General features: G+C 32.7%; 1 protein-coding gene across 2 annotated transcripts; it reads right to left on the bottom strand.

Moving 5' to 3' along the window:
- Positions 1-4553: 4553 nt before the first annotated feature.
- LOC134707961 (mucin-2-like) lies at positions 4554-16383 on the bottom strand. Of its 2 annotated transcripts, none has more exons than XM_063568145.1 (8): positions 16251-16383; positions 15219-15361; positions 14340-14414; positions 13206-13344; positions 11855-12838; positions 7983-9290; positions 6599-6728; positions 4554-5149 (listed from the first exon to the last, which is right to left on the bottom strand). In XM_063568145.1, exons 1-8 carry the CDS (start codon positions 16273-16275, stop codon positions 4948-4950), a joined length of 3006 nt encoding a protein of 1001 aa, XP_063424215.1. In that variant the 5' UTR covers positions 16276-16383; the 3' UTR covers positions 4554-4947. The 2 variants fall into 2 exon arrangements, with proteins under 2 accessions (XP_063424215.1, XP_063424216.1); XM_063568146.1 differs by having other exon boundaries at positions 7983-8585.
- Between the last annotated feature and the right edge of the window lie 4450 nt (positions 16384-20833).

Genomic DNA, 20833 nt, shown 5'->3' with positions numbered 1-20833 from the left:
TTTGATGTAATGATCGTATGGTAATGCATCAATAAAAACGAAGAAGAAATAGATTTTATTCTGAGGCGATTTTTGTTAAACAGAATAAAATTTAGAATGGAAATGGGGAATGTATCAAAGAGACAACAACCCGACCATAGAACAGACAACAGCAGAAGGTCACCAACAGGTCTTCAATGCAGCGAGAAATTCCCGCACCCGGAGGCGTCCTTCAGCTGACCCTTAAACAAATATATACTAGTTCAGTGATAATGAACGCCATACTAAACTTCAAATTGTACAAATCTTCTTCTTCTTCTGCTTCTTCTAGAGCTTTAATAGTCTGATCCTATGTGTGTGAAGTTTATAACATAATCTGGCCGATAGGTTATGCATATTAATACTATCCTCTTTCTTGAAAAATGGACTGGAGTAGCTACGGTCGATCACATAGTCAAGCTGTACACTATCTGTTTAGTTAGGAAAGTGTTGTTTTTTCAAGTTTGTGGTCCAATTATGTGAATTGCTTTTTGATAGTTTGCTATCCATTTTTAATTTTTTCTTGATATTTTTGTTATTTTACTTTTTTCGTTTTTGGAAATACTTGTTTATTATGTTTTCATGCTTTTAGATATCAATAAGCATTTTTGCTGTAAATTTTTTTAATAAAAAAAAAAGATGCATCGGTGATATGTTTATGAAAAATTGAACTATTAATCTTCATATATAATAAAGCTTGATGTATTTAATAAAGTGGTCTTGGTGTACTTGTTTTTGAAACACGAGTGGAAAAAGAACGTGATAAAGTAACAATACAAATACAGTCATAGTTGCTTCAATTCACACATTTGAAATAGCAATCTCATTAGCAGTCATACCACCTCCTTATTTGACATGTAGGTATACGAATATGAGTTCTTTAGTAAACCAATTATCGGCCCATAAAGGGAACGTTACATATAATCAGTACAACTAGACATACAAGCTAAAAAATATTGATCATGCTATTGATAATATAAATTTAACTATAGCAGTTAATTTCTTATTGTAAATCATTGGTAAAACATTTTTGAAGTAGATAATTGTTAAAAAGGTCTAGTGTTAATATGTATTTTACTGTATCAGTTGATTTCTAATTGTAAAACATTGGTAAAACATTTTAAGTCTCAGAATTGCATATTTCTTTATACGTCAATAATCTGTATTTAGGTTTTTGAATAAATTACATATTTTAAAAGCAGATTTTAGCATTGCTTGTTGTTGTTGTTCGAATGCTGCAAATTCCATCAGAAAATGATTTTCAGTTTCAATTAAATTCGAGTAACAAACGTTACAAAGTCTTTTATCTTGATCAACCTTCCTATGATGCACCTCCACAATAGCTATTTCATTGACACTTAGTCTCATTTTTATTTAGATATATGATTAAAATGATTTGTTGGAAAAAGTTGTTACGGTATTTTTTAATGTTTTATAACATTTTCCCCAGAATTGTTGAATATTTCTGAAAATAGGTATGGGTAATTTTCTAGGGATATCTATATTCCTGTTCTATATAAACTGGAAAAAAATTCTTTTGTAAAAAAAATCTTTGTTAGAAAATGTTACTATCTAAGGGTTATCTATGTCTGGGATAAGAAAATCTTTAGTATTTCAAATAATTCTGACAATTATAGACCAGGCTAAAAAAATTACACGAGTTATCTGTTTATGCAATAGGTATTTGCTGTTAAATAAAAGCATAGACGAACACATGGACAGAAAACTTGGAAACATTACCTTATTCATGTATCCAATTAGATTAGTCATATTTTGATATTAACCATTATTTACACAGTTGCTAATATGGTATATTTAGTGGGTAATATCTCTTTACATAATGTGTTTATGTCTATGAAAATAAATGTCATATTTATTAATTATCTTCATATCGTTTTACTTATTGCTGGCGAGTTTTTGCACATCATATACCATCATTTATTAGTGAACTGTGTCTCGAAAAATATGTAGAATAGGGCGACCAGTTTGTCATTATCTTAGTTGGGTTTTTTTAAATTAAGATAAGTTAAAAAAAATAAAAACTGAAATTTATGAAAATAACATGTTGATTTGATGGTGGTCATGATATAAATCGCATACAATTCGTAACACATCTGTTGATTGTTTAGTATCAATTAAAGGCGTGCGATACGTACCGATTATCAGGTTATCTGCATGTTGATATCGTAAAATATCAGCTGCGAGACATAATATGAAGCTTTTTGTCGAGTGAGCGTAGCGAACGAGATCAAAAAGCCTTCATATAATGTCAAGCAGCTGATATTTTACAATATCAATATGCAGATAATCTGATAATCGATTTATCGGGCTATATTTGCGTGTTTCAGAAGTGTTTTCTTTGTTTCACCAGCACACAAAAGATGACTCGATAAGTTCGGGTCAAAGTTATTAACGTCGGTTCAAACATTATGACGTCGCTGATATGTCCGGGTCAAAGTTATTAAGGCCGGGTCAACGTATTTGACGTCACAAAGACATGATACGGAATAATATTAAGACCTGAACAGAGTGATATAGACAGTGGGACGACCGATAAAGTATGATCCTACCGTGATATTTACAAATGTTTCCATTCAAGTTATTTTTCACATAATCATTTCAAATATGCAATAAACATATACCTAGAGATGATTGGGTCCGAAACTTTCGGTAACTGTACAATTAATCTTCATATATACAAAAGATCAATGTCATTTTGAAACAGTGGGCCTTATGTACTCGTTTTCAAGCTAACAAGAGGAGGAGAAAAAGGCAAAACTGAATAACATTACATGAACATTTGTAATTGTTTCAATCCCTACCATCGGACTTATTGGAAAAGTTGTCTCATAAACAATCATGTTTGATATTGTAGGTATACGAAAACGAATACAAAATGCACTTTTCGTAAACCAACTATTGTACCAAGTCAGGAATATGACAGTTGTTATCTATTCGTTTGATGTGTATTGTCATTTGATTTTGTAATGTGATTAGGGACTTTCCGATTGAATATTCTTCGAAGTTCAGTATTTTGGTGATTTTACTTTTTTTATTTACCCGTAAAGATCATAATACATAAAAAGAGTACAAACTGACATGAGAAAAAAACCCAAATATATATGGACTTCACCAAAGATGTTGATTGAGTATTGTGGTTTCCTTTTTTAGATTTACTAGTAAATATTACCGTTTGTGGAGTACTGAGTATATTTATCTCCAATTCAGTTAAAATTGCTACAAGAAGTTTGTAAAACAGCCATTGTATTTTGTTTGATGTCATTTCTTTGTTTCTTCCTGTTCAAATGACGTCTAGCCACACCAGTTACTAGTACTGCAATTTTCTATATCAGGAATATGACGGTATTTAAGCCATTCGTTTGATGTATCTGAGCTTTTGATGTTGCCATTTTCCAAGGGTCATACATGTATTGATTTTGTTTACGTGTGTCACTGTCCCATCCTGATTTATATTCCAGTTGTTAACATTTTTTATTCTAGGACATTTTCTGTTAAGTTTTTTTTTTAAATCTAATATCTCTTCGACCTGACTGGGCGCTATAAAACCAGGTTCAATCCACCATTTGCAACATTTGAAAATGCCTGAACCAAGTCTGTAATATGACAGTTGTCCATTCGTTTGATGTGTTTATTCATTTGAGATTGCCATTTGATTAGAGACCTTCCGTTTTGAATTTTCCTCGGAGTTCAGTATTTTTGTGATTTTACTTTTTAAACATTTGTAAATTATACCTTTTCCTTCAGGCAAATTATAGCAAAATCATTCTCTTTTAAGAACATGTGCTTCGGAAAGAGATAACATATAACTTTCATACAATGTGAGGTATGTGTGGCTTAAAATCTGGTGTAACTTACAGCCTCCTTAAGAAGGGTTTTCCATGTCAGGACTATGACTGTAAATATTCTGTAACTATGAACAGTATTCGCTAACGGTCAACATTTTAACAGTAGTTATCACTCAACAAGTCGTAAGAGGTAAAAACGCTATAATTAATTGGTAAAAACGCTATAAAACCAGGTTTAATCGGCCACCCTTTACTACATTTGAGAATGTCTTTGCCAAGTCTGTCATATGGTTTTGCCATTTGAGTTGGGACTTGCCGTTTTGAATTTTCCTCGTGGTTCAGTTTTTTTGTTATTTTACTTTGTAGGTCTTTCCGGTTGTGCTCTTCAATTTTGCCAGTATGATTTTAGAACTGATTTAAACACGAAAGTTAAGTTCATTTAGTATTTTTGATATCATGTTTATTTCTGTATCCGTTTCTATTCCAACAACTTATTCAAGTATTTTCTTAGCTTTTGTTAGTTGTAAGCAAACATTTGACACAAAAACTTTATAAGTACATGTACCATAACAAAATTAAAAATCAACAGTCTCTTTATGTTTCGTTTGTATCTGACAAAAGTATCAACTGTTTCAGCATTTGAAAGCCGGGAAGTTAATGAAGGTCACTACATGAATAAAACTTAATTTAACTTTTCCACTAAAGTTTTCACATAAAAACAAAGAAAGCTTTTAAAACACAACATAACACGACGTATTTTATTCAAAAAAACAAGTCAAGATAAAAAAAAACATATTTACAGAAAGTTGTCCTGTATTGGAGAACAATATTTCTCCTTGTAAAAGAGTACAACAGAACACCAAATTTTTGATTCTCATAATTTTAATCTCCCTTATTTAGTGAATATATATATATATGTGTACATGGTTGTTGAATTAGTCTCATGTATAGTATAAATAAGTTTGTTTCAAGGTTAAAATGTCTACATTTGAGTTATTCGTATCATTTATTGTTAGTTGTTAAGTTTCCATTTTGAGCAATTTCACCAATGACGCGATTAAGAATACAATATACATAATCACTTGGAATGAATTAAATAAGAACATGTAAATTTTCTCATAGTTTATCGCCTTCTTGTAGAGGTGTAAAATGTTGAGAATTCCGGAACTGCGTGTTCATTACATTCTTTGGTGACGCAACAGAAACTACATGTCATTGCTTGGTTTGGTAATCCAGTAGGTCCGTCATCCATGTTAAGAAGACAATCAGGGTTTGGTGCAGTAGCTAACCACCATTTATTCTTACACACGCTTTCTGTTACACATCTTGAAAAATAAAAACAACACTTTTATAAATTGCATGCAGCACTTTTGTAGACGTTCCTTCATCAGGACGTCCAAAGCCGACTATTTGAAAGCCAAGCATATACATATTAATTTCTTTCATTTCCATTTAAATGTGTTTTTTTTTTATCTCAAAATATTTTATGCGGACTGCAGTACTAAGTAAGGCATGTACATTGTACATAGATTGTAAGAGCATACCGTACTATCACCTTATGTTCACCTGATGATACGACTATTTCATGATAAGAGTTGAAAAAAACATAATGTATAATCAGCCTAATAATTCATTGGTTGTCGTTGTTTGCTGTCTGTTATATATAAAATTGAGAAAAGAAATGGCGAATATGTCAAAACGACAACCACCCGACCATAGAGCAGACAACAGCCGAAGGCAACCAATGGGTCTTCAATGTAGCGAGAATTCCCGCACCCGTAGGTGTCCTTCAGCTGTATATGTATGTTTTCATTTAATGTTTTGAAATAAATCTGTCCGTTGGCTTCTTGTTTGAATTGCATTTTTTAATACTAAGACCTTTATATCTGGCTTGAATTACGTACGGCGACATATAATTATAATTGCTAACTTCCATCTCATTTGTAATCATACAACATTTCCTTATTTTCATACTGGCAGTGATATACTTAATTGAAATATCAAAGTACGGATGTATATATAGTAATATAAATTGATTCAATTTTGACAATTATAATTGGCCATTAATTTTTTTCTGTTTAATGAACAAAGTATACATTACGGCTCTAGAAAATTCACCAGTCATATAAAAACAAGAGTGTATATGATTGCCAATGAGATAACTATCAACAAGAGACCAAATGACACAGAAATTACAACTATAGGTCACCGGGTGGCCTTCAATAATGAGTTAATTTCATACCACACAGTGAGCTACAAAGGCCCTGAAATGACAAATGTATTTAACAATTCAGACAAGAAAATTAACGGCCCAACTAGGGATGGCACACCGAAGTGTCTTTTGTATGTAACAAATGTACCAGCGGTGGATTTTCTTGGAGTTTGGTATTTTTGTTATTTTATTCTGTATTCATTTAAGAAATGACTGTAATATTTTTTCTGTCTATGAAGAAATAACATAAAAAATTTGGTGCACACTGAATAACGCGCGTAGCGGGCTATTTAACAGTGTGCACCACATTTTTTTTATGTTATTTCGAATAGACAGAAAAAACATTACAGTTATTCCTTATAATTTAATTCTAAATTCCATTTTAAACCGTAGAAAACCATGAAAAAACGTTGATGACTTCACGGTTACATGACTAAATTATGTCTATGGGCTGATAACAAAATAATGTCAGTCAATCAGAAGACGCGTTACATCCAAATTTGAATTATTAATCTATAATTGAAAAGTATTATGATTAAAGTTCACTGCTTGATATACATACCCTTTCGTAAATATTCTTTTGCCATCTTTGTCTTGCTGAATGGTTGTCATGCAATATTCAGAGCCAGAGGAACAACTTGTGAGTTTTTGGTCTTGACATTCTTGATCTTTACATGTGTAGCAAGTAAAACCTAGTAAAAAAGGAAAATATAATATATTTCGATGTTCAATCGGTTTATTTGTTCATACATTTATTTTTTTATTTTATCAAAATGAAAAGGAGAAACAATTAGCGTAAATGTTGCATTACATTTGCGAGTAAGCATTTTACGAGTAAGCATAATTTTTTAGGGTAAACACAGGTGAATTCTATTGATTTATATAAAAATTCAAAACCCATCAAATCTTAACTGCCTATCAAAGCATAGGAAATCTAAAGAGTAGAAAGTACAAGTTTAACATGAAGGTATCTGTGCTAAATATTTGAATCCCCCCATCTTTATATTCTCTCACTTCTGCTTGTTTTTCAAGTCCTACGTGTTTGGTATATGTGGGTTTGGTTTTTTTTAATTTCAAGATAATACAAATTGATCCACTCCAATGTATTGATATGTCTTGATGCAACGTTCCAAACATTTTTCAACTTATTTATTTTATCTCACTGCAAAAAATGTTGTTCACTTTTTAATATTCGAAATTCATATAAATTCAAACTTGAGGGATTTGATCATTTGATATATTTGATGCATGTTGTTTTTAAAAAGTTTGTTTGGCATGCTTGTCTTGTTTGTTAAGTATTATAATTAAGACTGACACCTGCAATCCATTGATAGGCAGGGTTTCAGCTTGTACACAATATACTGCGTTATACTGAACATAATACAACATTAAAGTATAATGTAAGCCATGCCTATTTATTGATTGCAGATGTCAATCTTAATAAAAATGCTTGATCAAAAAGTTAAACAAACAACTGAAGTATGCCAACCAAACCTTTCTATGACAAGCATTAAAAAAATAGCGCTAAACCCACGCAAACATATCTTTTATACAACATACTTATGGATTAAAGATAAGTTTATGAGAGAGAAAACTTCCAAAGATCCAAAGAGGGTAAACTTTCAAAGCACAGCAATATATGAAAAATACGAAATATCTACATATGAAGAATAACATACTGCAGCTGCATAACATTGGTATTGAAAACACGAAATGTATTCCAGTATAAGTTTAGTTTATATCGATAATTACTGAATCGCATAAAATTGCATGCATCAAAGATTATATTTTTATTATTTTTTCTTGAAATTTGTTAGTTTATTAATATTTATCATTGCTAAAATATAAAAAAGATCATAATTTTTCATATATATTTTTGGTCTTTCTTGTCATGATTAACAATAAAGATAAAGTTCTATTTCAAATTACTAAAAAAAAATACAAACTTGGTTTTTGAGTAGTTGGGATGGTAGTTGGTTGAACTGTTTTTAGTTGAGCAGTTGTTGGTTTAGCTGTTGGTTGGGAAGTTGTTGGTTTAGCTGTCGTTGGTTGAACAGTTGTCGGTTTAGCGGTCGTTGGTTGAACAGTTGTTGGTTTAGCAGTGGTTACTTGAACAGTGGTTGGCTTAGCGGTAGTTGGTTGAACAGTTGTTGGTTTAGCTGTGGTTGGTTGGACAGTTGTAGGTTTTGCTGTGGTTTGTTGGACAGTTGTTGGTTTATCTGTGGTTGGTTGGACAGTGGTTGGTTTATCCGTAGTTGGTTGAACAGTTGTTGGCTTGGCTGTTGTTGCTTGGACAGTTGTCGGTTTAGCTGTGGTTGGTTGAACAGTTGTTGGTTTAGCAGTGGTTGGTTGAACAGTTGTCGGTTTAGCTGTTGTTGCTTGGAAAGTTGTCGGTTTAGCTGTGGTTGGTTGAATAGTTGTTGGTTTATCTGTGGTTGGTTGGACAGTGGTTGGTTTAGCTGTAGTTGGTTTATCTGTAGTCGGTTGAACTGTGGTTGGTTGTTCAGTTGTAGGTTTTTCAGTTGTTGGTTTGTCAGTAGTTGCTTGACCTGTAGAAGTATGAATATTTGTAGATAAAATAGTTGTTTGAATAAAAGTCGGTGCAGTTGTTGGTTTATCAGTAGTTGGATGAACTTTTGTTGTTGTTGGTTGGTATGTAGTGGGTGGCACTTTTGTCGTTGTTGGTTGTTCAGTAGTGGGTGGCACTTTTGTCGTTGTTGGTTGGTCTGTAGTGGGTGGCACTTTTGTCGTTGTTGGTTGGTCTGTAGTGGGTGGCATCTTTGTCGTTGTTGGTTGGTCTGTGGTGGGTGGCATCTTTGTCGTTGTTGGTTGGTCTGAAGTGAGTGGCATCTTTGTCGTTGTTGGTTGGTCTGTAGTCGGTGGCATTTTTGTCGTTGTTGGTTGATCTGTAGTTGGTGGCGTCTTTATTGTTGTAGGCTGCTCTGTGGTTAATGTAGCATTCGTGGTTTGTGCTTTTGGTGTAGTTGGTTTGTCTGTAGTTTGTAAAACTGCTGTCGTAGTTGGTGGCGTTTTTACTGTTGTTGGTTTTTCTGTCGTTGGGTTTACAGTTGTTGGAGGTGTTTTGACTGTCGTTGGCTTTTCAGTAGTTGGTTTTTCTGTCGTTGGTTTTTTAGTTGCTGGTGGTGTTTTAACAGTTGTTGGTTTTTCGGTTGTTGGTTTTTCAGTTGTTGGTTTTTCAGTTGTTGGTTTTTCAGTAGTTACTAATGCTTTCAACTTAGTGGGCGTTGTTGCAACTGACAACAAAGACAAAGGCCTATTAGCTTTTATAAATGATAGTTCTTAATTTTATTGATGCAAATGAAATTATGTAAAGAAACTACAAATCTACTGTTTAACGTGAAACAAGAATTATGCTTGTAGGTTTGATATAAAGTACTTTTTGGAGAGTTTATATAACAAGCACATATTATGTTAATATTCGGGAAAACACGAAAAAAAAAAAAAAGAAACTGAGGTTGCTATAGCGACAAAACAATTTCGGTGACCCCCAATTTTTTTCAGCATATTTTATTCCTCAAATCATGAAATACCTTCACACAAAATTTTAATAAAAATCACTGGTAGATGAAAAGGCTGTTTGGTCATCAATGCTGATGATTCTTGTCAAGAGATGGTAGATTATTTTTGTTCTATGGTTTTCTATTTGGTTATACTTTTAAATTAAAAAGATATTAAGGTATACAGTCTGATCAAAATTAGCCGTCATATTTTAAAAATAGAATTTAAGCTTTCGACATATCAATAAATACCATAAACTTGAAGTATTCAAACGAAAAAACAATTTGAATTGTTTCAATAAAAGCTTGTAATAAAACTACAAAATTAAGGTAACGGCAAAAAACCCAACGAAAACACGTTTAAAAGAAAACAGCATAAATGAACTGACCAGAAACAGCCTGTCGAAAGATGCTTCTTTGTGGTAAAGGATAAAAAAAACTAATAGAACGAAGGAGCAAGGTATACCAACACAAAAAAGAAGCTAAGCAGACAACCATGTGAAAAGATACAACAATTACTCTTTTGTCGTCTGCTGACATAGAAACCCAATTTTGTGTCAAGTTAACATTGACTTGTCATACTAGTATTCAGGCAAAAGGTCTCGGGTAGTAAATAAAATATAATATAAGGTATGGTGTAAATAGAAGGAGATATGTATGATTACCAATGAAACTGATATGAGAAGTTTTTAAACAATGAAATTTATTATGATTTACTATAGACAGATCATGTCTCTGTTGTAAGTGGCAACAACATTGACAATAGTTGGCATCAAATATATTAAAGACGAACGATATTTGCAAGTTCGTATTCTATTATAATGTTCTACAAAAGTATTTCAACTGATGACTAAATCTGCTTCGTTTGGGTTAGATATATACAATTCTCATTCTTTTTGAATTTTCCTCAGAGTTCAGTATTTTTGTGTTTTTACTTTTTTTTCCGTACACCATTTTTTTAACAGCTAAATGTTTTAAGCAGAATCGTGATATTTCATCAAATAATCAATGTGACTTATATCATAATTTTCTTATGTGCGTATTTAGCAGAGGAAAAAAACGTTCGAAAAATCTTCTAAATTGAACATGAAAATAATGTTAATTTCTTACATTTATCGAATAATTTTTGTATGAAATTTCTTGTAACGTAAAATTATTAAAATGTACAATGTTTGCTTTTTGATATGGGATACCTTGCAGGGAAAAAGTAATTGAGACAGAAACCCAACAAAATAAGATGACAAAACATAGACTTCAAAAATATGTCTAAAACAATCATCAATTTAGGGAGCTCGAATCGGCCGAAAATGTAGATTGAAGATTGGCATATTTGTCCGTAATTTCCTTTTACGTAGCGGAAATTCAGTTATAAAGAAACCTATCCAATTAGCAAAATTTCAAAAGAAGATAAATTAACTCCATGTAATTTTTACTTTTTTCGAATCAAAGATATTTTTTGTGCAATGAAATCATTATTGTCACTGACAAGTTGATAGATAATTCATAAGTAAAGCACATCATAAAGTCAGGAAAGTTCAGTTATATTAAGATAATGATTTAAAAAAAAACAGAAATATAGATGTGTAGATTCATTTGTAGACGATGACACCCTTGCAAAACTTATAATTCACCGTTGTTCAAATGTTATAACATTCCTCCAACTACTGATAAATCAACGAGTCCATAAAATAAAAAAAAAAATGTGATCCTACAAATAAAGATACAATTACAAAATAATATCGTGCTTCAAAACTAAAAGTGAAGCATTGTTCGAAAATGTAAAAAGAAGTCAATATATTTAATTTACACAAAACTAAATAGATCTGTAAAATTGAAAAGACATACATATTTTATGCATCTGTATTTCTTAGATAAACAATAATTTGTCCCCAGTACACGGATGCCCCACCTGCACTATCATTGTCTATGTTCAATGGACCGTGAAAATGGAGGGAAATCTCTAATTTGGCATTAAAATTAGAAAGATCATATCATAAGGAACATGTGTACCTCGTTTCAAGTTGATTGGACTTCAACTTCATCAAACACTACCTTGACCAACAAAACTTTAACCTTAAATGGGACAGACGAACGGACGAACGAACGCACAGACCAGAAAACATAATGCCCATAAAAGAAAGGGGCATTAAAAAATATTCAAAAACACTTTCTCGACACCTTTTTTTTTATATCTGATACTTTATCTGATATAATCAGTACTCGAATTAGTTATTAAACTACTGCTGCAATACTTTCAATGAGTTTAATTTGAACATTAAAATATTATTTATTCACATTACCTGTTTTTTGCATATTGACTACTGGTTGTTTAGTAGATTTACCACCATTGTTGTTGCAAGCTGGACAATTGCCAAATCCATAACTGCCACCATCTATATGGACATGGACGTCAACATTTATTGCAGGTCCACCATGATTTTTACAACATGGACGCCCATTGTGTGAATGGCATGAAGGACGATTACCATGATGTTCTAGGCTTGAAGAATCACCATTCCATGAAGAACCTCCGCTCCCTTTTGATGGTGTGGGCAATTGCGTGGAAGGTTGTTGGGATTGAGGTGCGTTTGTTGCGGGCGGTTGGGTTTGTGGCGCGTTAGTTGCAGGTGGTTTGGTTTGTAGTGCGTTAGTTGCAGGTGGTTTGGTTTGTGGCGCGTTAGTTGCAAGTGGTTGGGTTTGTGGTGCGCTAGTTGCAGGTGGTTTGGTTTGAGGAGAATTAGTTGCAGGTGGTTTTGTTTGTTGAGCTTGAGTTGCAGATGGTGTCTTAGAAGGTCTTGGACGCACTGGTTTTGTAGGTCTACCATTTGAGTTTGGCTTAGATGGTTTTCCTTTTGAGTTTGGCTTAGTCGCCTTTGAGTTTGGCTTTGATGGTTTCCCTTTAGAGTTTGGTTTTGTAGCTTTTGAATTAGGCTTTGTAGGTTTTCCTTTTGAGTTTGGCTTAGTTGCTTTTGAGTTTGGCTTTGCTGGTTTTCCTTTAGAGTTCGGTTTAGTAGCTTTTGAATTTGGTTTTGTAGGTTTCCCTTTGGAGTTTGGTTTAGTTGCTTTTGAGTTGGGTTTTGCACCTTTCGAATTTGGTTTTGTAGGTTTTCCTTTGGAGTTTGGTTTAGTGGCTTTTGAGTTGGGTTTTGCACCTTTCGAATTTGGTTTTGTAGGTTTTCCTTTGGAGTTTGGTTTAGTGGCTTTTGAGTTGGGTTTGGCACCTTTCGAATTTGGTTTTGCAGCAGGTAAATTTTTCATACAGTTTCCCTTATCGTCACGGTCGTCTGAAAAACAAGTGTGAGATCATCATGATTCAATAGTTCTTACATCCCCGTCTTAAGTAAAACAATGCTGTCCTTTTATCTTCTTTGAGAACAGTTTTTATCTATGTATTGGTTTAGCTCAACACAATTATTTCAAACCTTAGGAGTATTTATACCATCTTTATCTTTACTCTATCGTTGTACCCTTTTGTGCTTGTACAAAGACTACCGTATTTTTTATTAGTTGGTATTTATCGCAAATATCCCATCTGAACAGGACATATATAAACTGTTCAATTCATTTAAACTGTTGTCCAGCATATGTTTTATTTCTACGAGATGTTTTTAAACGAGATTTTTTGGTGAACTTTGACTTGTATTTACTCACCACAGTCATCGTCATCGTGAGGGGAGACTACTGTGTTACATAAACTGTCTTCACAACAATAGGTACAAGATCCTTCAAAATCTCCACTCTCATCCCAATAACACTCTTCGGCATTGTTTTCTTCTTTGTTCATACAAATCTGTAAAAATTACAAAAAAGGTCAAAAGAAACAAGAGGCCAATTACATCGTATTCGTTAAATAAAAAACCCATTAAACTATCAATTACACATATTTTGGACAAATTTATGGCATGCATGACTAAACCCGATTAAAGAACGTATTTTTTACGGCATGTTTATCTGAATATATATGAATGCAATGGTAAGTTTTTTTTAATTGAACTGTTTAATATTTTTCATGTCGGGGCCCTTTGTAGCCGAATATACATTTGTACGGTATTGTTTTTTCCGTTTCTCTAATTTCCAAAGACCGTACGGCTGCCTTTAGATGCTAACATCCACTTCATTTTAATTTTTGTGTGTAGTTGTCTCACTGGCAACCATCAAACCACATCACCTTAACTCTATAAAATCGAGAAATCGGGAAATCGGGAAATCGAGAAATCGAGAAAGCAAAATCGAGAAATCGATAAAGCAAAATCGAGAAATCGATAGAGCAAAATCGAGAAATCGATAAATTGAGAAATTTGGGAAATCAAGAAATCGAGAAATCGAATTAGCGGGAAATCGGGAAATCGAGAAAGCAAAAACGCGAAATCAAGAAATTCATTTTGCGTTTCCGCTTTCGTGTTTTCGCGTTTTTGCTTTCTCGATTTCTCGATTTCCTTATTTTCCTATATCGATTTCGCTTTCTCGATTTCTCGATTTGCCGATTTCCCGATTTCGCGTTTGCAAAGTGAAGGAAGAAAACACGAAAACGCATCCGGCCACCATACGAAACGGTTGTGTTTTTATCACTGATAATGAAAACCATCAAGCATGTAGTCTACATGAATGAATTACTGATTACCTGTCACGTGAAAATGTCTAGTATATTGTGTCAAGCTGGCATAAAACAAACTTAAAGACAATTGAGGGCTCAGTGTTAATTAACAAGAAGAAAATAGCACAGAAACACAATTTGGAGGGAGAAAAAAACAACTTCAAACCGTAAATAAAAGTATGAATACTTACATGCATGTGACTACACCCAGTTGTTATTAGTTTGGTACCATCTTCTTCATAGTGATGCTGGGTCATACAATGTTCCTGAAATTATATAAAGCATTAGTAGAGAAATAATACATGATTGATTATGTTTATTTCTCCATATGTTCTTTTTAGTTTTCTGTGTTGTTTGGCTGTTCTCTTAGTGACACATATCCACCGTGCAAATTTTAATATGTATCATATTTTTTTTTACTCTTTTGCGTCAGGTCAAACTAATGTTTTATGGTATGAAGAATGCTAAAGTGCTGTATTTTTCAAAGATAAAAAAATATATTTGATACCGTGTAAAAATTGAAGTTGGCTTTAAAATGTTTCATGATCATAAAAAATGAAACAACTTCCAAGTTTGTCATTCTCTTAGATAGTAGATACTTCGATTAATAGTTATTGGCTTAGTATCATGTGACAAATGTTTCATTAGTATTCAGGACGAATAAATGCATAAATAAAAAAGAACACACAAATTTAAGATTGTCAATAAAAGTAATAGAAAAACTCAAACGTTATAACTGATACCAGTTTGTTAAGAGTCTAACTTTGTTCATATGGTCATAGTTTGAATTAACGTGATTTGTAAATGGCATTATACCTTCATTTTTTTAATAATTTAAAAATCGTCAATAAGTTTCTGTGAATCACAAAGTTTCTGACGGGTAGAATTAAATTTTCATGAAAGATTGATGATGTTAGAGCGATAGAATTAATTTAAAAAAAATGCGTTGCTAATTTTTATTTTTATTTTTTTATTTTTCTATTGTTTCTGTTGAACAGGTATTTTGTTGAATGAGACCCGTATCGTTATATCCCATCCTATGATGCATTTTTAAAATAATAAACACTTACATGGCCAGGTTGACAAACAGTGGTCTGGTCACATGTCTCTCCCTCGGGTAAATCAACACAGGAGTAGCAGCTGAATTCTTGAGCTTTTATTGCTTTAGTAAGTCTGTCTGTTGGGGATCCAAATACTAATCCAACAGCTAAAGCTATCGGAACAATAAATCTTTATTACTGTTTGGTATATCATATAGCCGATTTATTTTTACAGATCAAATATTGTTAAGGTTAAAAGACATTAGAAAAAGTCAACACAAAATATGCAGTATACGATTACACATAGTGTTACTCTGAGGATTCATTTATTTTCATGGGTATCAATTTTCGTGGATATTTGATTTCGTGGTTTTTCCAAAGTCTAAATACAAGCCTATAGAACATTTATATTTCGTTGACCATTTGAATTCGTGGGACACCTTTATCCATGATATCCATGGTAATTGGTATCCCACAAAAAATAACAAATTCACAGTCACTAATATGGCAGACTGTTATTTATGCTGTACGATTGATGTCCCATTGATGCATGACAAACATTTACATTTTCTGCATGCGTTTTGATAATTTTAAAATGTTTCTTTTTGTTTAATTTTTCAGTTACTGTCCATTTTTACCAAACAATGAAAAAAAATTGAGAAGCCGAAAAGGGACTGCAAGACAAGTTGAGACACTTTTAATGTATTTGACTAATCCCCTTCTAAAATGAATGTCTCGTAATATACTCGCTTAAAAAAAATATGCGCCTCCTTACGATAAATTCAATGGAAACCAAACGCAGGATTATGCGTCTACATTGGCTTTAATATTTGACCTTACTTTTAAAGACAAAAATCAGTTTTTTCCATTTTTTTAAGTTAAATTAGTTAAACAAGAAATTACAATTCTGGTTTTATCATTCACTAATATCTGTTTAAACGTACGAAACATATAAAATACACTTGTGTTCTCTTCGAGATGCGGAAGTTTTCAATTTTAAAAATGAAAATAAAACAATTATGAATACAAAAAAGGTAGAAAATATTTGTAAGAATCCATTACCTGTGACAAGAACTGATGCAAACATTGTTTCCGAAATTATGAATGATCTTAACAGCTAGTACAGCATCTCTTCTTTGGTATAAATATATGTCGTGGGTGTGTATCACATCAAATCCACTTTGTTTACTTAAGGAAACACTTTCTATAAACTACCAAAATATGAGCATTACGCGGTTTACAAATATAGAGTAATATACATCATTGTACTATTTACACTTTTCAAGCCATTTTAGTACGTTATAATTTGTCAGGAAATTGAAAGAAAATGATTTTCTACTTAAAATGGGAGTTTGAGGGATTAGAAATATTTATTAGTTTGTATCAATCACACTTTCTGTTGTAAAACACATCATTTTCTGCCTAGTTATCTAAGAATTTATATGCATTTTTTGTTTTATTTAAATTGCGTTGTCGATACTTTATACCATCCTGTCATGAAAAAGAGGGTGACATGGGGGTACTTATGTCCCAAATCCCGCTTTCGGAGGTTTACCGCGCTACCCACGTTTTTCCATAGATTCATTTTTTTTAACACTTTATCCCACACCCACATTTGTGTACCCCTTATATCATACATTAATACTTGTTTATCCTATATATTCCACATTATTTTACCCCTTAAATCTCAAAACTCGTATGCGTGCCATTCCCTCAATAGATATACATATGAAACATGACTCTCGGGTAAAGGCAATATGTTTGCCTTTTTGTTCGTAAGTAAAACAACTAAAAGTGTGGTAGTTGTCCTTCTCAAAGAAGAAATAGAATACTCTGCACCTAAGTCATATCAGTTGTCATATTAGAATTAAAACAATCATTGAAATAAATTGTAAACCGTCAACTCAGTGTCTGATAGAACAAATAGAAAACAATGCGATATAATTTATTCCTCGGTTGGTAGAATTTCCGAAGAAATCTGGCAGGAAATTAAGATATTGATAGACAAATGGACTCCCACAAAGTCTATAGACCTGAGGCCATGTATATGAGCAAAAATAATCAAACAGAATAAGTCATGAGCACAGATGATTTATACCATAACCAGAAAAGAAATGGACACACAATAATAAAACAAAAAAACAGAAAAGACATGAGCACATACTATCAAACCAACACAAATAGATGAACCAAAACAAATGTACATTGAACACAAATTTAAAAAAAAACACCTGAAAGTCAGGCAAAATGCGCAGAAGAAGTCATGACCACCAATAATAAATCAAACCAGAGCAAGTCATGGGAACAAATACATGTAAGTAAAACAGAATAAGACAGTACCACAAAAACTAAAACAAAGCCAAATAAGACAGCACACATATTATAAAACAAAACAGAAAAACACATACGCTCAATTAAATAAACCAAAACAAAATAAGTCATGAGCACAAATAAATAACTTAAAAAAGAATAAGTAAAAAGCACATTAAAGTAAACCAAAACAGATCAAGGCGAATCGCAAATAAACCAACCAACTCGGCATAAGGCAAAAAGATAAACTAAACCAACCAAAACAGAAAACGACACAAATACAAATATCAAAACGAAACGAAAAATAAGAATTGAAAAAAACCAGAATAATGCAAGAGGCACAAATAAACAAATCAAAACGGAAAAAAGAAAAAAGCACATGTAAACTAACCAAAAAGAGAATGAGACTAGAAACACAAATAAACAAACCAACCAAAATGGAACAAGACAAGAAGAACAAGTAAAAAACCTAGCATAGAATAAGATATGTGAACAAATAAATTATCAGGTATACAGAATAAGAAAATACCAAATAAGACTTGTGCGCAAATACACAACAAAACAAGAAGACGACATAAGAACAAATATGACAGTAAAGGCAGATACAACATGAGCAAACATAATAAAAAAAACATCAATGAAATACACTATAAAACTAAAACACGCATAAAACATTGAAAACAAAATACAAGATGAGTGCAAACAAAAATCTTTTTAATAGCAATTTGATTACCAAAACCCCCCAAAAAACATTAAAAAAAAAACAACAGAATACGGCATGAGGACAAATAAGAAAATAAAATTATGAAAAAAAAATTAAAGATTAAAACTGTTGAAAATTGGACGTCATTATAAATCTAAGTAATCATTTGTTAATGTGTCAGTCTTTATTAATATTTAATAATATAATTAATTTCAACCATTTTGTTAAATAAAAATATAATATGTTATAAGTTGTTGGGTCAAATAAACAAATAATACTCCGTTGTCATATTGATGTTGGCAAGGTAAATGCATCCCACACTTTCCAACGGAATATAAGTTACTATCAATATAACCTTTTTATTTATACATATGTCATTCAAGTTAAGATGGTTTACAATTATGAGTATGGACACTAAGTATTAAGGATGATAATTTTAGTATTTACTTAACGTTAAAGTATTTACAAAGTAGAGCACTGCCTGTTTACCAAATAATGCATTGGAAGTTAAAATATTTCAATAGTTATGATACCTACATATTTTAGGTCAACATTGTATGAGGTTAATATCATTATTGTTGCTAACCAAAATAAAATCAGAATGTTCAGCCTTGTTTAGTAAATGACGTCTTTTTGGTAGGTACACAAAACAAAGAAGAGGCGGGAAAAACCCCTTTTGATATTGAATATTCGTATTAGTTTGTAAAAAGCTCACTTTTTGGCTTGGATTTGCTTATTGTTGAAGACCGTATGATGACATATAGCTGTAACTTTTATGTCATTTAGTCTCTTGTGGAGACATATTTCATTGGCAATAATACCACATCTTCTTATTCCTTTATTGTACCAATTATTCATATATTTTCCGAATTTTTTAATTGTGTCTGAACACCCTTTCCGATAACCTTTGATGTTGCTTGTATTAGATTTTAAGTTACTTTGAGACTTTTCGACCTAGCTAAAAATTGTGCACTTTGAAAAACATATCTTTGGAAATATAAAATTGAGAATTGAAATGGGAATGCGTCCAATCCGACAAACGAACAGAAAACATCTGAAAGCCACCAATGGTTGTATGTTGAACTATTTTTATGTTTGTATTATCAATTAGTTTGATATTTTCTCAGTCGTTTAATTTTGACCTTGTTGGTCTGTTCCAGTTGCTGACCAGGTCGATTACTTTAACCTATGAAATGTATTTTCTTCATACACTTCTTTGATCTTAAAATCGGTAAAAAAAACAAACTACCTTTGAATCAACTATGTCCACCGAACGGCTTTACACCGAAAGTAATAGCTTGGAGAAACTAGATTTCATTGAGATGGGAGCCATCTCTTTGGGCCCCGCTGTCAATAATGTGGCGTAAATAAGTTGTATGGATAATCTGATATGAAGCATTATTTGGAAGTTATTACATAGTCTCACATGTGATTTTAATCTAAGATTTTAAGTTAAAACTGATAAATATTCTCAACTTACTTTCATAGTATAATAGTGATATGACTGCATGATGTGAACTCATTGTTGACTACTCTAAGGTGACTTCTGGATATATGGATTGATGTTTGAACAATGTTTAAAGATGCTGCCCAATTGATATTTGTCACATATTTTTAGAATTATGCCTTCAATATATTATGACCCACCAAGTATAAAGTATGAAATATTAACGGTTCTCGAGAGGTAAAGCGGACACAATTTGTTAAGAACAACGAACGGATGGACAGACCAACGGACTGACCTTTGACCTAGGATGCATACATTATGACACATTTAATATATATGTTAAGTTGAAAATGTTTGTCAGGTATAAAGTATGAAATAATAACAGCTGTCCTCTCAAAATATAGTGTGGATCACATTTGTTAGCGATGGACAGACCAACAGACAGACAGACCTTTGACCTAGGAAGTGGTACATACATCATGACACACCCTCTGGTGTTGGTTAAAATGGATGTCAAGTATAATATTTGAAATCATAATGGTTCTCAAGATATAGAGCGGACACAATCTTCACAACAGAACACAGGGTTGTCAACTGAAACCAAAGTTTTTTTGACGTTGACCTTTGACCTAGGAAGTTGTACATACATCATGACACGCCCTCTGGTGGTGGTTAAAATGGATGACAAGTATAAACTTTGAAATCATAACGGTTATCTAGATATGGAGCGGACACGATCTTCACCACAGGACACGGGGTTGTCAACTGAAACCAAAGGTTTTGACCTTGACCTTTGACCTAGGAAGTTGTACATACATCATGACACACCCTTGGGTGTTGGTTAATAATCATGTTAAGTATTAAGTATAAAATCATAACGGTTATCTAGATATGGAGCGGACACGATCTTCACCAAAGAACACAGGGTTGTCAACTGAAACCAAAGTTTTTGACCTTGACCTTTGACCTAGGAAGTTGTACATACATCATGACACACCCTCTGGTGGTGGTTAATATACATGTAAAGTATAAAGTATGAAATCATTATGGTTCTCTAGATATGGAGCGGACACGAAAGTGTTACGGACGGACGGACAGACGGACGGACAGACGGACGGACGGACAGACGGACGGACAGACGGACGGACGGACGGACGGACAGACGGACGGACGGACGGACGGACG

The sequence above is a fragment of the Mytilus trossulus genome, chromosome 2, assembly GCF_036588685.1.
Source record: "Mytilus trossulus isolate FHL-02 chromosome 2, PNRI_Mtr1.1.1.hap1, whole genome shotgun sequence".
Lineage (NCBI taxonomy): Eukaryota > Metazoa > Mollusca > Bivalvia > Mytilida > Mytilidae > Mytilus > Mytilus trossulus.
Note: the sequence above shows the minus strand (reverse complement) of the source record. Positions and strands in the feature narration are given on the sequence as shown.

Coding starts and splice junctions, on each gene's coding strand:
- LOC134707961 (XM_063568145.1), bottom strand. CDS start 16,275: ATGTTTGCATCAGTTCTTGTCACAG. Junction 15,362..16,250: donor TGCATCAGTTCTTGTCACAG/GTAATGGATTCT, acceptor TTGTTCCGATAG/CTTTAGCTGTTGGATTAGTA. Junction 12,839..13,205: donor TCACGATGACGATGACTGTG/GTGAGTAAATAC, acceptor CTTGTTTTTCAG/ACGACCGTGACGATAAGGGA.